General features: G+C 35.0%; 1 protein-coding gene across 1 annotated transcript; it reads right to left on the reverse strand.

Moving 5' to 3' along the window:
• Positions 1–1,352: 1,352 nt before the first annotated feature.
• On the reverse strand, positions 1,353–18,455 carry apcdd1l (adenomatosis polyposis coli down-regulated 1-like). The gene is made up of 4 exons (XM_073852197.1): positions 18,117–18,455; positions 5,721–5,904; positions 4,694–5,222; positions 1,353–2,851 (listed from the first exon to the last, which is right to left on the reverse strand). The coding sequence occupies exons 1-4, from the start codon at positions 18,175–18,177 to the stop codon at positions 2,081–2,083; spliced, it is 1,545 nt and encodes a 514-aa protein (XP_073708298.1). The 5' UTR covers positions 18,178–18,455; the 3' UTR covers positions 1,353–2,080.
• Between the last annotated feature and the right edge of the window lie 2,140 nt (positions 18,456–20,595).

The raw sequence follows: 20,595 nt of genomic DNA on the forward strand, positions 1-20,595 counted from the left end.
CAACATGAGCTTACGATTTCAAATGAATGCAGTAAGTGCATAGCATCCCATAATATTTAATAATTGATGCATTAATGCTTATGCATTTAATTCGGGATTTTTAAGCCTATAAAAGTGGGCAAAGCCATTTGTACATTTTCTGGGTCTTGCTTCTCGTCTCATCCACATCCAGCTAATTTTATCAATATAAAGCAGCTTGTTTTGCTGCTTGATATTGCAAATTGATTTCTTACCATATTATTTTAAATGTAATTTTAATTATGAACACACTGGTTTGTAGTGTAAACAGTTTTACCATTGATTTACTGCACGTTGTTATTCTTCTCGTTATTTCCCTATAGCGGATAATGAGCTGGAAGGTGGATAGTTGCTACTAATTTTTTTTTAAAGTTGTTTCTAAACCATATAAATAAATATGGGATTTCTCTGTTTTTATATCCCATGTTTATTTATCAGTTTATATATGTTGTGACTAACTATGGTATTTTGGTAGAAACTATGCCTATATTTTTGTAAGGTTCATTTCAAAACTTAAACAAGCAATATCATTCATTTTTATGTTTGACAGATTATTTTGGACATCTTGGAATTTGTACTTTTTTTTTTTTTTTTTTTTTTAGCTTTCACAGATTACCTCCAGAACAAGGAATCGCTCCACTCTGTAAAAACAGAAAGTCGCACGCTCTGCTAAACTATAAGACTGAATGAGTTGAACACTTCCTGTTCTTCCAAATAAACAGTGGGACTGAATTGTACGCAGAGTTCTGAGAACTTACGCTTCAGATATTGGCGAGCGTGAGCATAATGTGGAAGCCATATGACAGCTCCGTTCAAATGTCTTGCACATGTATTCAACATTGGATGTGAATTGAAGCATTGTGCAAGGGCTCACCAAATGTGCAAACACTCACACACAATACAATATGTGACCCTGGACCACAAAACCATTTTTTAAATTGTGATTTGAATAAATAAATAAATAAGCTTTCCATTGAGTGGTTTGTTAGGATAGGACAATATTTGGCCAAGATACAAAATCTGGAATCTGAGGGTGCAAAAAAATCTAAATATTGAGAAAATCACCTTTAAAGTTGTCCAAATGAAGTTCTTAACAATGCATATTACTAATCATGAATTAAGTTTTGATATATTTATGGTAGGAAATTTACAAAATATCTATGGAACATGTAAGTAATATCCTGATGATTTTTGGCATAAAAGAAAAATTGTTAATTCTGACCCATACAATGTAGTTTTGGCTATTGCTACAAATATACCCATGCTACTTAATACTGGTTTTGTGGTCCAGGGTCACATATATGTAAATCAGCATAAAAAAAAAATCAATGGAGTTTCTTATCAAAATTACTTTAATAGTAGCAATAAATATGTTCACCCTCACCATTATTAGAATATTAAAGCTGCATACAATTCATTAGATGGCAAAAATGAGCTGTTGAAGACAACAGCCTAATATTAAATGAATATAGGGTAGTTTATGTCGAATGTAGTCCATATATGCACTTCAGATCAAACAATCAGGCCATACAAAATCAGAAAAAGCATATTTGGAAATCTTCTTTCTTCATTCCCAGTCAAATTTGAATGTCCATCTGTATCTCCCATATCTTTTTGAATTGCAAACATAATGGTTATTTTCAAACAGGTTCTTCTTCCATTGGTTGGTCAAACAGTCCCGCCCCAAACTCACACCACTGGTAAGTATTTGAAGTACTTGCCCTTTAACTGTTCATCTTGCAGGAATGTTAACAAATATATACTTATTTTCAGAAAAATCAGGTTTTGAGTAGATATCCATGTAGCATTTTTCTGGAGTTCTTATAAAACAACACTCCAAATGACAGACATCGAAAACAAATACTGATATACTATATGATTAAAAGGAGGTTTCTATGTAAAATTTTGCATCTTAGATAAAAAAGTGTCATATTTTAGAGCATTTGCAGCAAGCGTTTTATAGCACCAAAGTGAACAATCCTCTTTCAGTCTATCAGACTGTACAATCCCCGTAATAAATGGGTCAGAATTTGATCAGTGGACATGAATGGCACGCCATATTTTAGAAAAGATAAATAATCCAGCACCATGCATTTAGAACGGTCAGCAGAATCAATGAAGAGTGCAGTGCATTAGCAGAGCTCATCTTATCTCCCATTGAATGATCTTTGTAGGAGCTGTAGCGTGGTTCCACCGCAACCCTTGTGCTGCATTGCACCATTGGTGTCTGAAAAGATGTTGGCCTTTTTGCCAATCGATCTGGGCTGGATCCATCCGTGGGCCGTTCTCCATTGAACAACAAGGGGCGCCCTTTATGATCCACGCCCATCTTAAACAGCTCATACTCTTTGTGCGGAAGCCGTATCCCCAATGTGTCGCAACCATTGGTCCAGGTTATGTCTTGCTCGACGCCAGTCTCCCACCTGTCCGCCTGCCCACATCTTCCATTTTGCGTTGAATTCAATTCCCGCAACAGTGCTTGGTCATACACAATCACTTTTGCTTGTGTCACCTTGAAGACGAGTTCAGTGGCCCCACGTACTTTAACGGACTGTCCCACTTTAGCATAATGACCTGATGCCGATAATGTAAAGCTCGGCTGGCGGCACATGGGGTCGGAGTAATGTTGGTAGGTGCCCTCCCAAATGCGTTGCTCCTCGTTGAAAACAAAAAGACGGGTGAGGAAGAGAACGGCTGGATGGGACTCACAACGTTGGCTCACCCAGTTTCCATTTAGATCCAGAGGGATGGAAGGGGATGGAGGAAGGATGGGAGGATGCTGTTCAGAGGCTCGGTATACCAGGGCGCACACTGGGCATGGGTGAATGTGGTGCTGAGAGTAAAAGACAAGGATATGGTTAAGTTTATAATAATTATATTATACTGTTTAAAGCTTTAAAGCTCAGTTCTTGAAGAAATGACTACAATTGAGGTCAAAAGTTCACATACATCTTGCAGAATCTGCAAAATGTTAATTATCTTACCAAAATAAGAGGGATCATATAAAATGCATGTTGTTTTTTATTTAGGACTGACCTGAATAAGATACCTCACATTAAAGACGTTTACATATAGTCCACAAGAGAAAATAATAGTTGAATTTATACAAATGACCCTGTTCAAAAGTTTATATACACTTGATGTTGTTACCCGAATGATCCACAGCTGTTTTTGTTTAGTAATAGTTGTTCATAAGTCCCTTGTTTGTCCTGAACAGTTAAACTGCCTGCTGTTTTTTTAGAAAAATCCTTCAGGTCCCACAAGTTGTTTGATTTTTCAGCATTTTTGTATATTTTAATTTTTCACTATCCAACAGGGACTGTATGATTTTGAGATCCATCATTTCACACTGAGGACAACTGAGGGACTCATATGCAGCTATTACAAAATGTTCAAATGCTCATCGATGCTTCAGAAGGCAACACGATGCATTAAGAGGCGAGGGTGAAAACTTTTTGCATTTGAAGATCAGTGTAAATTTAACTTATTTTGTTTTCTGGGAAACATGTAGGTATCTTCTGTAGCTTCTGAAGGGCAGTACTAAATAAAAGAAATATGTATTTAGGCAAAATAAGAAAAATATACTCATTTTCATTCTGATCGAAAGTTTTCACCTCCAGCTCTTAGTGCATCGTTTTTCCTTCTGGAGCATCAGTGAGCGTTTGAACCTTCTGTAATAGTTGCATATGAGTCCCTCAGTTGTCCTCAGTGTGAAAAGATGGATCTCAAAATCATACAGTCATTGTTAGAATGAGTTCAAATGCACAAAAAATGCTGAAAAGCCAAAGAATTTGTAGGACCTGAAGGATTTTTCTGAAGTACAGCGGGCAGTTTAACTTTTCAGGACAAACAAGGGACTCAAGAACAACTATCACTAAACAAAAAAAAACAACAAACAAAAAAAGCTGTGGATCATTCTGGTAAAAACAGTATTACGAATCAAGTGCATGTAAACTTTTGAACAGGCTCATTTTTATAAATTTAACTATTTTCTCTTGTGAACTATATTTTATATAAGACATCTTTTATGTGAAATATCTTATTCAGGTCAGTACTAAATAAAAAACAACATGCATTTTGTATGATCCCTCTAATATTTTGCAGATAAACTTTTGACCTCAACTGTATTAAGTTGCTCAAAAATGACAGTAAAGACACTTATATTAGGAAAAAATCAAATAAATGCTGTTCTTTTGAACTGGAAAAAGAACGTTTCTGCAAAAATTGTAAGAAAAAAATTAGCATTTTAATCATCTAAATAACCTTTTTCCGCTATAAAGAACCTTTTGTGCATTGGAAAGGGTCCACACTCTTAAAAATAAAGGTTCTTTATTAGCATCTATAAAAAAATTGTGCGAACGCTGGCTCCTGCATCAGCAGCACCACAAGTATTTTTTTTTTGTAGGGTTTTTTTTGCACAAAAAGTATTCTAATGGCTTCATAACATTACAGTTGACCCACTGATGTCACATGGACTTACTACCTTTCTGGGCCTTGAATGTGTCAGTTATGTTGATGTCTATGCAGGGTCAGAAAGCTCTCGTATATCATCAAAATATCTTAATATGTGTTTTAAAGATGAACAGGTCGTACAGGTTTGGATCGACATGAGGGTGAGTAATTAATGACAGCATTTTTATATTTATGCAAAAAATTCTGTAGTCTTAGCTCTCACCATAGCGTTCTGTAGAGGCTCCTGATAACCAATCGGTCTGTGGTGCACTCTTTCCTCCCAGTCTGTGTGTATGTCCCCTAAAAACAGCTCCAGAGCAGGCCTGCTGAGAGAATTATGATGGGTCTCCACCCGCAGCAACTCCAGTTCCATCATGGAGAACCCAAGAGCACCCAGGCAGTCCTTCTCTGCTTTGGCATTAAAGAGTTCATAGAAGCGATGAGGCACCAGATGTCCTCCAGCTTTGAGCCCCAGGCAGGAAAAGGGCAGGCGGGTAGAGAGATGATGAATGGCCTTCTGGCTGTGAATGACCATTCCTACTTTATGGAGTTGGTGCTCTGCTTCAGTGGCTCCGCGGGTGATCCACGAGGCCTGGCGCAGCCGCAGTTTACCCCTGATCACAAGAGAGTAGGTTGGGATGTGGCACTCGCTGTCAGAGTAGTAGTGCTGGAGGGCCCTGAAGAGACGTGTGGGGCTTTGGTAGAATGTGTAAGATCGAGTGAGGAATTCTGGACCGGGTCGCACTTCACATCTGAGAAGAAAAGAACAATATTTAGAGTCAAAAAGTTAGTAGCGCAAGTTGAAGACTAACACAGAAGAGAAGAAATTGTTGAATAAAGTTGTTATTTTTGTGTTTTTTGCGCACAAAAAGTATTCTCATAGCTTCATAAATTTATAAATTAAGATATATTTGATGAAATTTGAGAGCTTTCTGACCCTTCAACTACCTCAACTATCTTAATTTGTGTTCCAAAGACGAATGAAGATCTTCCGGGTTTGAAATGACATCAGGGTGAGTATTTACTGACAGTATTTTCATTTTTGGGTGAACTATCTCTTTAATATGGCAGTTGCAAACCATTTTAATTCCTAAATGTGATGCATTATCAAGTGAAGGATATTCAGTGAGACAAATTGACTTTACGCTTAGATTTCTCAACACTGATCATATGCACTGACGAATCATTCACGATAAGAAACATATAATTCATGTTGACTTTACAAGTAGAAAATTCTAGTGGTCTCCTACCTGCTTGACACCCAGTGGCCCTCCAGTTTGGGTGGTATGGTGGCTGTGATTCTTGCTTCGTTCTGTAGATGGCGTAGCTGAGTCTGGCACTGAGGCTCCCAAAACAGTCTGGTGCTGTGGTTGGCATGGGGTATGAGTGAGGCAGTGGGCACCTCCCATAGCTTACTGCCCCTCACGCACAAAACTGAGGAGAGACAGGGAAATTATCATTCGGAATGAGTCTTAATGGGACACTGCATTGCTGTATCTGCCTGTGTGCAAGCTTAGTTTATATGAAAGTGTAGTTTAGGGTTTGACAAGTTACTGATCTTGCTGAAGGATACACAATAATTAACCCAAAAATCACCCTCAGGCCATCCTCAATGTAGATGAGTTTGTTTCTGAACAGATTTGGAGAAAATTAGCATTACATCACTTGTTCACCAATGGATCCTCTGCAGTGAATGGGTGCTGTCAAAATGAGAGTCCAAACAGCTGATAAAAACATGACAATAAGCCATAATAATGGACTTGAGTTCATCAATTAACATCTTGTAAAGTGAAAAGCTGTTTTGTAAGTAATGAGTCCATCATTAAGGTGTTTTTAACTTCAAACAATTGCTTCCTGCCAAAATACGAGTCTATAGACGTTTTTTCCTGAACACGGAAGTAAGTCTGACTCTTAACTGAAAGAATGCTTTGCATTTCCGGTCTGCATTGTTTCTAGTCAAATTAGGGTATATTCCGAGCTAATAAACTAATGTTAAACCTGTTTTTAAAAAGCACATGGCTCCATAGCGCCATCACTTGACAATGTCGCAATGACCGTCATTTGTCAGTGCCTCACTTTAATGAGTGTGTAGAATAGATGACACGAAGCAGCGGACGTTAGCTACATTAAAAACAGATGGACGCTATTTGAATGGGTTCCTATGGAAACCGGAACAGAAAAGCAGTTTACTCAGGAAAAAGGTCTATAACCATTAATAATGCTTCTTCCAGTGAAGGAGTCTATCCTGTTGTCCTCTCACATCAAATCACTTACTCCCTGGAGAATGCAATACTATAGATAGAGGACTTTACAATACGTTAATTAATGGGCTGATGTTTTTATCTTCTGTTTTGACTCTCATTCTGACGGCACCCATTCACTACAGAAAATCTATTTGAGAAAATGATTTAATGCTAAGTCAGACGAAGAAACAAACTTATTTACATCTTGGATGGCATGAAAGTGAGTTTCAACAAATTGTCATTTTGGGTGAACTGTTCTCTTAAGTGTTTTTTGTTTGATACGACAGTAGAGATATGACAGTAAGCAAGTGGGTGAGAGAGATGGGAATGGGATCGGGAATGGTCAATGAGGCAGGTTTCAAACTTAGGACACTCGAAGCACAACTGCCCACAAGGCTATTGGCGCCGACTTTTTCTTGTCGTTTTTGAAGTTGTGAAATACTGTACATACAATTGAGATCAAAAGTTTACAGGATCTGCAAAATGTTAATTATTTTTCCAAAATAAGAGGGATCATACAAAATGCAAGTTATTGTTTTGTTTATAACTGACTTGAATAAGATATTTCACATAAAAAAGTTGATCCACAACTGTGTTTTTTCTTTAGTGATAGTTGTTCATGAGTTCATTGTTTGTCCTGAACAGTTAAACTGCCTGCTGTTGTTCAGAAAAAAATCCTTCAGGTCCCTCAAATTCTGAGTTTTTTTTTTTTTTTTTTTTTTTTTTACACAAAAATGTTCATTTGAACCCTTTCTAACAATGACTATGATTTTGAGATCCAACTTTTCACACTGAGGACAACTGAGGGACTCATATGCAACGATTACAGATTCAAACGCTCACTGATGCTCCAGAAGGAAAAACAATGCTTTAAGAACCGCGGGGTAACAACTTTTTGAATTTGAAGATATTGAAGGGAAGCATCTCCATTCTGTTCAAAAGTTTTCACCCCCAGCTCTAAATGCATCGCTTTTCCTTCTGAAGCATCAGTGAGCATTTGAACCTTCTGTAATAGTTGCAAATGAGTTGCTTAGTTGACCTCAGTGTGAAAAGATGGGTCTCAAAATCGTACAGTCATTGTTGGAAAGGGTTCAAATACACAAAAATGCTGAAAAAACTAAAACTTGTGGGACCTGAAGGATTTTTAGGACAAACAAGGGACTCGTGAACAATTATCGCTAATCAAAAAATCAGCTGTGGATTATTCAGGTAACAACACAGTTATCAGAATCAAGAATGTAAACTTTTGAACGGGGTTATGTATATGTACAGTATACGTCTTTTAAATTAAATGTCTTATTTAGGTCAGTACTAAATAAAAAAAAAATAGCATGCATTTTGTATGATCCCTCTTATTTTGGTAAAATAATTAATATTTAGCAGATTCTGCAAGGTGTGTGTAAACTTTTGACCTCAACTGCATAAGTTGTGTTAATTATTAAAAATTATTAAAAATATATATATATTTAAATCCTAAAAAGTTTCTATGTTAATGTTTTTGAATAAAAACATTTCCTTAAGTGTTTGCAGGTCATAAGTTTTAAGCTAGTCCTAATTAACAGTTTATGTGGATTGTTGTTGCTTATAAGAGTTGCCAGTATATTAAATCCAAAGAGTTTAACTGAAATCGTTCCAAAGGTCTAAGTTTGCAATAATGTGCTGATCGCTTTTCATGACTCTGTCACCACATTTCCGAATAAATGAAACCTTTAAAAACCCTCAGACACTTCAAAAAGCTTTGCAATAAATAAAAAAAAAACTCCAAGAGGGGCATTTTCACTTCATGGTCTTTTACGGTCCATAAACAGGATTCTGCTGAACTGGAAGTGGTTGAAGGATTTTGCATTTCTGTAATTTTCCGTGTAATGAAACGTGATGAGGTCTATTAGTGCCATATATAGATCCCAATCCTACTCTGACCACGATTTGCGGTGAGGGGCGGGAGGCCAGAGGTTTGGCATGTCACTTCAATCAGACACCATCTTCAAGGGAATTTGAAGGGATATGTGGCGCTGGCCAAGGAAAACAACAATTTTTGACAATTTTTTTCAAACCGACAGCAAAGCAAACACGGTTCCAGCTCATGAGGAGTTAGATTTGTCAACATGGCACTGGGCATCTTTGTTTGATCGCTAAATCTCCTTGCCGTTGGCCTCACCACAGAGCTGTCCTTGAGTAAGAACATTGTAGATATATGGTGTAGTAAACCTGATTAGCAGAGGGCAAGCTTTGGGAAGTTGCATGCTGAGAAGTGCTTCACTCTATGTGGACACAAAAACATGAGCTTTTCAATCAAACTTGCTCCAAAGAGAAGGGAGCTTTACTTGGGACTTCTGAAAATGTCAAATAATAGAGATTTTACATATCATTTTTAAGTACAAATACTTTTTAAAAAGATTACAATAATTATAATTTCAATATAGACTATCATTCAAAAGTTTGTTTTTAAAATTTTCGAAAGAAGTCTCTTAAGCTCACCAAGGCTGCATTTATTTGATTAAAAAAGTACATTAAACGATAATATTGTGAAATATTATTAAATGACAGTCTGAATACATATTAAAATGTAATTTAATCGTATAAGGCAAAGCGTTTCGCATCATTTCTCCAGTCTTCAGTGTCACATGATCCCTCAGAAATCATTCTGATATGATGATTTGCTGCTCAAGAAACATTTCTTATAATTATAAATGTTGAACACAGTTATTTTTGCTTAATATTTGTGGGAAACATGATGTTTTTAAAGGATTCAATTGAACAGCATTTATTAGTTTTTTTAACATTATAAATGTCTTTTATATCACTTTTGAAGAATGTATTTCTTCAAATAAAAAATATGCATCTGTTTTGTGCTCTGTTCTTTTTATTTGAGTAAAAATATAACATGTACAAATAAAAAATGAACATTTTCATCATGCAGTTTAAAAGTGTATTAATCAGTTTGATATAACTTCTAATCAGATAAATCTGCTCTCAGAGAAGCACTAAACAGAAAAGCTTTTATTCCCATTTGTTCACTGTAGCCCAAAAATTTCTCTGATTGCATAATTACAGAGCATTTATTGAGCATGTCAGGCTGGGTCTAGTTGTTTGCCCTAAAGAAGGGAATTATTTCCTCATGCTGTTTGGGAGAGATCCAGGATCTGCTTTTTAAAAGGTTTTTTTTCTCAATATGGAGCCAATGTAAAAGCAGACTTGTTTCTCATGATCACAATAAAGTGATAATGTTAGATAGAGTTAGCATGTGCATTTCAGCCGCCTGTTTACAGTTGTTTTGATGGTTCAGCAGCCTCTAATCAAGCTGAGGTTCTCCTGTATGTTTTTTTTCCTCAATGCAGGCTTGTTTTATGTTACTATCTGCATGTGGATCACTTTAACATCGCATTACAGTGTAGATATAGCTTCTTGGCCTTTCACTGTTCAAACTGTTAACCCTGAGTCATTTTCAGCCATTCAACTATAGTTTATTGCATATTTCAAATATGTGACCCTGGAACCACAAAAAGGTAGCACAGGTATATTTGTAGCAATAGTCAAATTTGTAGCTTTTATGCCAAAAATCATTAGGATTTTAAGTGAAGATCACGTTCCATGAAGATATTTTGTAAATTTCCTTCCGTAAATATATCAAAACTTAGTTTTCGATGAATAATAGGCTATGCATTGCTAAGAACTTCATTTGCACAACTTTAATTTTCTCAATATTTAGATTTTTTTTTTGCTCCCTCAGATTTTCAAATTGTATATCGGCCAAATATCGTCCTATCCTAACAAGCCGTACATCGATAAAAAAAAAAAGTTATTTAATCAGCTTTCAGACATTCTGACTGATTTAATGGTCCAGGGGCCGGTTGCACCAGCTGTGCGTAAACGACAACTTAGTCTAGTTGCGACATAAATGGACACTAAGTTACAACTTATGCACTACTAAATATTTTTGCGTTGCACCATTAAACTTAGTTTCAACGTAACTCTACGTATAAAGCGTCTGGTCAGAAGTAACGGTTGGAATAAAATAGCAGACTGAGTGAACTGCATCAATATGCTCTTTTTTTAACCGACAACCTTCAATCATTTAGGCATATATGATGCTGCTGAGATTTGCACTCACATACATATAAAGAGAGAGAACAATATGTGAATAAACGTACTACTTTTTTCTTTTTAGCGCGTCTTTAACACCCCATCTACAGTGCGACTCTGTGCGTTTTGTGTTGCGCATGTCAGATAAAATAATAAATAAATGGCATTTCTTTTTTTCTGGGTCACATATTTGCGTTTGCCATCGTTTTAACGTTTTCTTTCAGAATTCAAAGCTCATTAATACTTAATGAGGCAGGCGCTCTTTAGTTTATGATTGGTTGCCTGCTGCAAAGCCTCTAAGCAGCTTCATAAACTTGAGCTGTGTTCTTTCCATTTTAAAATGTAAAAGTGTTCAACCTGTTTGTAAACGTGACGTTTAAACGTTTTAAATGCGTATAATTGCCATACTGTTCGTTAGTATTTTTCGTGTCGCGTTCCCGCTCATTTGCATATGGTCGAGCCTTGTTATGCTAACGGTCGCGGTCGCTAATGGCGCATAAATCATCCATTTATTTGAAAATGACTGCCTTTGGATCACTTTTCACGGTGAGTTATTGACTATCTGTGTGTGTGTGTGTGTGTGTGTGTGTGTGTGTGTGTGTGTGTGAGAGAGAGAGAGAGAGAGAGAGAGAGAGAGAAACGCCCATTTAATTGGTTAATGGGAGCGCTGTGGTTTTGTTGCGTTAACTCTCGGTGTAGACATGCTGTAAATTTTGTGAGGTTTTCACGGCGAGATCCTATATATTATATTATAATCTCACTCTTTCTTTCTCTTACCTTTCTATCTCCCATATAAATTGGCAAAGTGTGTCCCAGTAATAGTAGCAGTACGTGATATTGAGCAGCAGAGGGCGCTGTGGTAGAATGTGTGTGGTCTCTTTGCTTACAGGCAATTCCCTTTAGTGTGAGCCAAAGTAAACTACCTGTCCTAATATTCCAACCATTCAACACCCCCAGACACACACACACTGGGGACATTGATTTATAGAAGAAGTGAGGCTAGCAAAAGTACCTCCGACTGGTTTCATGTATTTGTTTTTATTTGTCATTTCAATTTGGACAGCTTCTCTCTCACCCCTAATGCGTCATTACTAAAGAGTGGCCAAAAATAAAATATCCCCTTTCCTCTCCACCGCTATTCCATCTGCCATTTGCCATTGCTTATTTAATATAATGTAAATGAAAATTAGACTGTGAGGACACAGGTTTAATGTTGATCATTCATTCAATAAAACATTAAAAAAGTTATTCTGGAGGACAAACAAGTCCAGTTGTGAATATTATATGTGCCAAAAAACCTTAAAATATTTACCAGACTGTACAAATGACCTCATTTTTATTTGTGTCAAACCAGTGTTGTTTTAATATATAATTTTTGTAAAAAAATAAATAAAAATGTGATTGTATTACATTTCATCACTTCTAAACCTTATTTGTATATTTTCTGTTTTGATTTTAATTCTAGTTTCAAGTTTTAGTAATTTTGTTCCGTTTTTGTCATTTTTATTTATTTTTTAATCATTTTTATTTTTTCAAAAAACATGATTGTCATTTTTATGTTTTCATATATAGTTTAGGTTGATTTAGTACTGCAACTTAATCAAAATAAAAATGAGAAATGTTGCCTTGCTTAGATGAGTGAAAATACTTTTATTTTGCATTCTTTTTAATTTAATAAAAAAAAGGTTAGTAATTGTTTGAAAGTAGTGCTGTCAAATGATTAATCGCAATGAATTAATCTCATCAAAAATAAAAAATAAAATGGTTTATTTATTATGTATACTGGAGTATATATTTAGAAAATATTTATAGTAATGTAATTTCTATTATATATATCTGACCCTGGACCACAAAACCAGTCTTAAGTCGCTGGGGTATATTTGTAGCAATAGCCAAAAATACATTGTATGGGTCAAAATGATTGATTTTGCGTTTATGCCAAAAATCATTAGGAAATTAAGTAAAGATCATGTTCCATGAAGATTTTTTTTAAAGGTGATTTTCTCAGTATTTAGATTTTTTTTGCACCCTCAGATTCCAGATTTTCAAATAGACGTATCTCTGCCAAATATTGTCCTATCCTAACAAACAATATATCAATAGAAAGCTTATTTATTGAGCTTTCATATGATGTATACATCTCAGTTTTGTAAAATTTAACCTTATGACTGGTTTTGTGGTCCATGGTCACATATATATATATATATATATATATATTTTTTTTTTTCTCCCTTAAATATATACATGCATGTGTGTATTTATATATGCAAATAAAAGTCAAATATATATTTTTTTACTAATTCTATTATAGTTACCACTAATTAACTATTACTTAATACTAACTTCTATTTTGCATTGCTTTTTAATTTTATACATTTTTTAGAGTAATCGTTTTAGAATAGTGCTGTCAAATGATTAATCCAAAATAAAAGTTTTGGTTTACATAATATACAGTATGTGTGTATACTGTGTATATTTATTATGTATATATAAATGCACATACATATATGTTTTGAAAATATTTATATTAATGCAATTTAAATTTTATATATATATATATATATATATATATAAAAACACAACATATTTTCCTTAAAACAGCTAATCACAATTCATCGATTTGACAGCACTATTTGAAAGTCAAATTGAAAAAAATATATTTACTAATTATATTATTGTAATTAACATCAATGAACTATTAACTAATACTAACCATTTCAAATTTATATTGTATTTTAGCCACATTTAAGTATTTTACTTTAATGACATGTGCTCAAGCTAGAAATTTATGGATATCTTTAAATAGAAAAAAAAAAACTTTTGGATCATACTGTATATATCATGGTATATGAATATGGCAGTGATCCAGAACCACTGCATATATCAAAGCACAATAGTATCACCATCTGATACCATCATCACTGTGCTACAGTACAGCCAGATGCATGAAATGGCCCCTTTTCAGTGTTTAACTGCCTTTGTGCCGCCCGTCCGCCTCTTTCTCCCACCGGCCCCTGCTTTGATAACTGCTCCCTGATGAAAAAACTCCCATTTACACCTCATTTACTTTGGATAGAGCTCAGATTCCTCGCTTCCTCTCTCGCTCCCTCTGTCACACTCTTTTTGTCTGATGAAGTACAGTTACAGAAAGGTAAAGTTTCATATAGAGACTCAAGTCTGCATGTGTGTGCATGCATACAAGCGCTAGGGGCAACAAAGGTGTGTGAATGCTTATATTCTTGTGTATATGTTTGTCTGTTGATACGTGCAAGTGAATGTGAATACGATTCGTGTACAGAGCAGTTATATCTCATATCAAGTAAGAAATGCTGGGTGCATGTGTGCTTTTTTCCCTCTAGAATCCCATCACTCAACTTCCTTACAAGTCTGCAGCATTGTTGTCTTTTCATGAACGTTAAACCTGCTTAATCCAGCAGTTGTTTTCATTTAGATAAGGATTATGAGAAAGTTTCTCCCGCAAACTAACGGTTACCCCTAGGGTTAACTTAACATTACTGAAAGTGACTAACCAGTTGAACTCCTGAGTAACTTTCTTTTGGGAAACATGTAGCTTTTTAAGGGCAGTAATAAATAAATAAAAATATATGATCTTTAAGCAAAATAAGAAAAATGTACACATCTTCATTCTGTTCAAAAGTTTTCACCCCCGGCTCTTAATGCATAATTTCTCTTACTGAAACATCAGTGAGTGTTAGAACCTTCTGTAATAGTTGCATATGAGTCCCTCAGTTGTCCTCAGTGTGAAAAGATGCTCTCAAAATCATACAGTCATTGTTGGAAAGGGTTCAAATACACAAAAATACTGAAAAGCTACAGAATTTTTGGGACCTGAAGAATTTTTCTGAAGAACAGCGGGCAGTTTAACTGTTCAGGACAAACCAGGGACTCATAAAAGACTATCACTAAACAAACAGCAAAAAAAAACAAAAAACGCTGTGGATCATTCAAATAACAACACAGTATTAAAATATTTGAACAATATTTTTTTATAAATTCAACTATTATTTTTTCTTGCCGACTATGTAAACACCTTTTATGTAAAAAAATATCGTATTCACATCAGTACTAAAAAAAATAACATGCATTTTGTATGATTCCTCTTATTTTGGTCAAATAATTAACATTTTCAGATTCTGCATGTATGTAAACTTTTTGACTTCAACTGTAGATCTAGTTAATGCAGTATCTGGCTAATCTAACCAAAAACAACTAATATTTGGATATTAATTGAGTATTACAGCAAATTATGGCACAAATGCAGTTGATCTCCCACAATTTTCGTTGTGTCTTAAAATAAGTGGGATTGTTACACTAACTTTAACTTCAGTAGGTGTCCTGCCAAATTCCATCTATTAAAATATCACATTTATATATTTCAGTGATATTATGTTTTTTAAAGAAGTCTCTAATGTTTGCAAAAGTGATATTATGTATATAAAAACAGTGATATTGTGAAATATTTTTTCGCTATTTTTTTATTATTATTGTTTTTAATTGTTTTATTATTTTAATATATTTTAAAATGTAATTTATTTCTGTGAATTTTCAGCATCATTACTTCAGTCTTTAGTGTCAAATGACCCGTGATAAATCATTCTAATATGCTGATTTGCTGCTCAAGAAACATTTTTTATTATAATTAATGTTGAAAATAATTGTGTTGCTTAATATTTCTGTGGAAGTGGTGATGGAGTTGTGTCAGGATTTTTATAGAATTAGAATTTATAATTTATAAATTTATCTAAAATAAAATCCTGCTAACCTCAAAGTTTTAAATAGTATTGTATAATATAAATATAATTTTTTTTTTGTACTTTACCAGCCTTAAGTCAACCATAGATAGCACTAATTCAACCCATTGCTGACCACATACCAAATCAGTTACCATGACAGTTAGTAAGCTGATAAATGATTTTAAAGTGTTGTGCATCAGTCAAAGCCTGTCTGACATGCACTGGGCCTCCTTTTATCTATAAATGGCTGATAGGCTTTTTCTCACATCGTATTTTTATAAACATTACGTGTGCATCTTAAAGCAGACATATTTTTAAAAATAGTGCCAAACAGCTGAAAAACTTATGGTGGTGATTCCTTGTAATACTGGAAAGCCTCCATGCTTATTTTATCAATGTTGAGGCATAACGTCTTGTAAAATAACCTTGTGTTAAATAATTTTCCGCTTTAAATCAAAGTAGACAAAGTGTAACAGCCAACTACAATACAGCGTTGCATATAGTATCTGTTTTGGCAGGCTACTCAAGCACATGGGCATGACATTAATCATTTTCGCAGATCTAATTCCGCCGTTTGATGAAAGAAGACCATGTTTTGTAAGAAAAGAGAAAGTACTGGCGCATAAATGCACATGCAATGACCTCTGAGGTCATGGGTAACTGCCATGAGTCATTGGGGGGCGGGTGTAATTGCGCCAGTCTTTCCCTCTCTCCCTCTCGTTCTGTAGGCGGCCTGATAGTGAGAACAGAAGCCTATTGCTTTCTTCATCACCCTAACCATCCCTGACTGAAAGGAACGAGAGCGTAGAAGAAAAACAGCCAGTAAATGGCATAGGAACAGAAGGGGTCGTTAATGGCGTTGGCCTGTTACTCTAATCATTATTTTAATGGTGGCATTAGTTCCACGGCTGTGATCTGCTTTCACAGGAAACAATGGCCTCCTGCTAACTTTAAAAGAGCCTGGAACAAAAACGGGGGTCCGGGGCCCATGGAGGAGACTGACAGGTGAAAAGAGAGCTGCATGGGGAAAGGTGAGAGTAGGATCACTGTGTCGAGCCAAACTCTTTGCACTTTATATTTAAAGCTCTTTAAACTTCCCCTGACTGCCTCGCAGTGATTTTCCTGGAGAACAAGCCAAATTTCTGTTACTTGTGCACTCTTAAAAATGGATGTTATAACCTTGTGCCATCGGAGAACCTTTTAAAGCTCCTGAACTGACTTTTATTCTTTATTTCGTTGGAAAACCATCTGTGTGGTACTTTAAAAAAGCCAGAAACTGATACGCTGATCTGAAGAACCTATAAATGTAAGAACGTTTTTCATCTCCAAGGAACTTTGTAGACCTTACACAGCGAAAATATAGTAGTCAGCATTTGAAGTGGATCAAAAAAGTTCAAGAACGTCTATTCTTTTTGGTTTTAGGACTAATTTGATCATTTTGATCCACTTCAAACATTGACTACTATAGTTTGAGTGCTTCGGAAGTGTGAATTCAAACAATTTTAATCTAAGTTTTTATTACATAATTTGCATGCAAACCTAGTCTTTTGTACCTTTACACATGCGCAAAAATCAGCGAGGCATGCATGCATTTCTTTTAAGAATTTAAGGACAAGTTGAGTTTTGTCAAAGGTTCTATTAAAGATAATTAAAGCTGGAATTACCAATAAAACTGAACCCTTAAATGAACCTTTCCTTAAGAGCTGTTCATCATATTTTAGATCCTAATTACTCTTGTCAAATCCAAGCAAAATAATAATAAAAAAACACAGTAACACTTTGACACAGTAGAAAATGCTCAAACTTGTCGGTCTCGATAATAAGGTGTTTTGCTTGGCAGCTCTCACACTCTTACACATTAACAATAAGATATTCTTAAGCTATACTTAAAGCTTAATACTTAAGATTCTCATAATTCATATTTGTGATTACTAGCATTTACATTTATATCATAACAATAAGATTCATTCATTTAGATGTGGCATAAAACATAATTGTAGGGTATGCTTCTGATTTATAATGATTGTTTTGCATGGTCGGATCTGTAATAAATCCAGGTCTAGGATAAAAATAAAGATTCTTCAGGTTGAGAAATTTTCAATTTTCTTGCACTTTTGGCTGTATAGTTTTTTTTGAGTTGCTATATGGTGCTTTTTCATTAATTAAGTTAATGCAGTCGCATTATGGGATTTTCAGATAAGCATATTTGGTTTCATTACAACAGTGGTTCTCAGTCTGCACATTTTGCATGCTTATTTAACTCATCTGATTTATATCATTAGCTCATTAGTAGGCTTCAAGAGCTGAATTGGGTGTGTCAGATAGGGAGACATTCAAAGGATTGAAAACCACTGCTTTAAAGCACCAGTTTGTTTTTAAAGAACTAAAGAATAAAAAAGTTCAAGGTTTTTTTTAGTGCCATCACAAAAAGTTAAAAGTCAAAAGTGTCAAGCATATTATCACAAACACTACTTAGTTTTTTAAAAGTGTCTTGAAATGGTTAAAACCTTTTGCTTCATTTAGAATGATGAAGAGAAACAGTGTAAAAGATGAGAAGTTAACTAACCTTGCATGAGAAATACCATCCAAGTTGTTTTCAACAGGTGAATAAATCTCACCTCAGCCATGATCAGGCACTTACAGTCTCCAAATCACTTTAAAAATAAGTAGGGTTAAAAAGAAAAAGCTTTGGAAGTGCTCCTCTCCTGGATGTTCACGTCAATGAGAGCGTGTCAGATGAGATAGTACCAGTTATGCAGATCAGTTTAATCCGCTTAATCCAAGTTTCATCTTCAAACGTGAAGTTTTCCATTCATGATCTCCTTTCTTGATGGTGCTTGAAAATCTGTCCCTTGTTGATTCTCTGCTCTCTCTGGTGATGTTAAACCTGTGTGGTGCTTGTAAGAGTCTGTCTTTGGATTACTCAGCTGAGAGGAGCTAGAGAGCGAGAGTCTGAGAGGGAGGGAGGGAAAGAGAGAGAGAGAGAAAAGAGGAGGGAGCTTGTAACCTCCCAGCATTAACCCTCTGGGGAGCACTCAGGGTAAGGTGCAAAAGGGCACAATCAAAGCCAGCAAGTTGAGAAACCCGCCTGCAACATTAGATTAAACATAAATGTGTGTGTTAATGTGTTAATCAAACACACGCACACCTATGTATAAACACAGTTTGACAGATGCAAAGTAAGCACAAGGTTTCCTGCATAAACTTTGTAATGCTTTAAATCTTTTCTCCATTTACCTCATATACACATAATTTGTGCATAGTAGGTGTTAAAAAGCAATGGCACAGTGCCGTCTGAGAAAAGACTTTATATATGTACGTTGAAATTTTAACTTGACTGAGCTGCTATGATTTTTTTTAAATGCAACACAGTGGAGTCCAACAAAATAAATCTTACTACTACATGTCTAAAGGTTTTTAATGGTTTTTTTTTTGAAGAAGAAGTCTCTTCTGCTTTCCAAGCCTGCATTTATTTGACACAGCAAAAACAGTACAATTTTGAAATGTTTTACTGTTAAAAATACCTGTTTTCTATTTGAATGTATTTTAAAATGTAATTTATTCCTGTGATATTAAAGCTGGATTTTTAGCATCATTACTCCAGTCTTGAGTAGAATTTTTTAGGTTTCTTTGATGAATAGAAAGTTCAGAAGAACAGCATTTATCTGAAATAGAAATCTTTTGTAATATTGTAAATGTTTTTATCATTACTTTTGAACCGTTTGAAGCATCCTTGCTAAATAAAAGTATTTATTTCTGTAATTTCTTCCCCTCTAAGCTTTTGAATGCTATAGTGTATAATGTTACACAAGCTTTTTATTTCAGATTAACAAAAAATGTTTCTTGAACAGCAAATTAGCATATTAGAATGATTTCTGAAGGATCATGTGACACTGAAGACTGTAGTAATGATGCTGAAAATGTAGCTTTGATCACAGAAATAAATTACATTTTAAAATATATTCAAATAGAAAGTGGTTATTTCAAATAGTAAAAATATTTCAAAATTGTACTGTTTTTGCTGTACTTTGGATCAAATAAACGCATGCTTTTTAATGTTTAAAAACATTAAAAATCTTAGTGTTTAAAAACTTTTGACTGGTAGTGTATGACATATGATCTCAACTAAAAAAAAGTCTACTATAATGATATATTAAATAGATTTCATGCATGTGAAGTAAAATATGAGTACAAGTTTAGTCAGACATTAAAATGCCTTGAAACTGCACTTTGTGCTTCGATGCGGCAGCCAGTGCATTGAAGAGTTTATGACCTGAGTGATTTGGATTCCGTGTTATGTTCGTGAGGTCAAGTTGAAGAGTTACCTTACATGTTTGGATTCAGAGATGGACATAAATTGAATGGATTAGAGTGTTTTATGTGCTAGGTAAGGTGAATTAAATCTGTAACTCACTAAACCCGAAATATCATAGCATATGAACTGGCGTGTGAACTCATTAATTCTTCTCTTCTGTGATGTCATTTTTGGCCACAGCCTCGCAACTGTTTGTTACTGCTGTGTCGATCAGTCATTCATTTAGTAATGTGTTTGTTGCAGAAAAGAAGTGACGAGTGAGAACAGAGTTGGACCGCGGACATAACCCTGAGGTACGCCAGACCATGTTGCTGAGTTTCACCACTTGTGGTTTGCTGTGATGATAAAATCCAGTGTCTAATTGCCAGACAAGCTGCACAAACTGAGCGTTTCACATTTCCAGAGTTTATTTGAGGAAAGAATGGCTGAATTTGTGAACCAAAGGTAACGGTTAGTACAGTTCATGTTTCATAAGGCTCACCAGTGGTTTTGTTAGTAATGAGAGTTGGCATTACTGTAGAATTGAGTTATTTCAGTTTAGGGCTGCACGATTTGGAGAAAAAATCTAATTGCGATTTTTCTGATCAAAATTGCGATTTGCGATTTAAATTGCGATTTACTACTATTTCATAAAAGAGCTACAGGTTTGATATGGTGGTTTTAACAGCACCAAAGAAAGACCAAGCATAATCACAAAGTATGCTACACTGTTCTACTGTTTATTTAAAAC

This window comes from Garra rufa, chromosome 12 (assembly GCF_049309525.1).
Source record: "Garra rufa chromosome 12, GarRuf1.0, whole genome shotgun sequence".
Taxonomy (NCBI): Eukaryota; Metazoa; Chordata; class Actinopteri; order Cypriniformes; family Cyprinidae; genus Garra; species Garra rufa.

Excerpts from the sequence above, each read along its gene's own strand:
- apcdd1l (XM_073852197.1), bottom strand. The coding sequence starts at position 18,177 with ATGGCTGAGGTGAGATTTATTCACCTGTTGAAAACAACTTGGATGGTA. Across the intron at positions 5,905-18,116 it reads GATGGTATTTCTCATGCAAG|TTTTGTGCGTGAGGGGCAGT; the intron begins GTTAGTTAACTT and ends GTCTCTCCTCAG. Across the intron at positions 2,852-4,693 it reads AGCCTCTACAGAACGCTATG|CACCACATTCACCCATGCCC; the intron begins GTGAGAGCTAAG and ends TTTTACTCTCAG.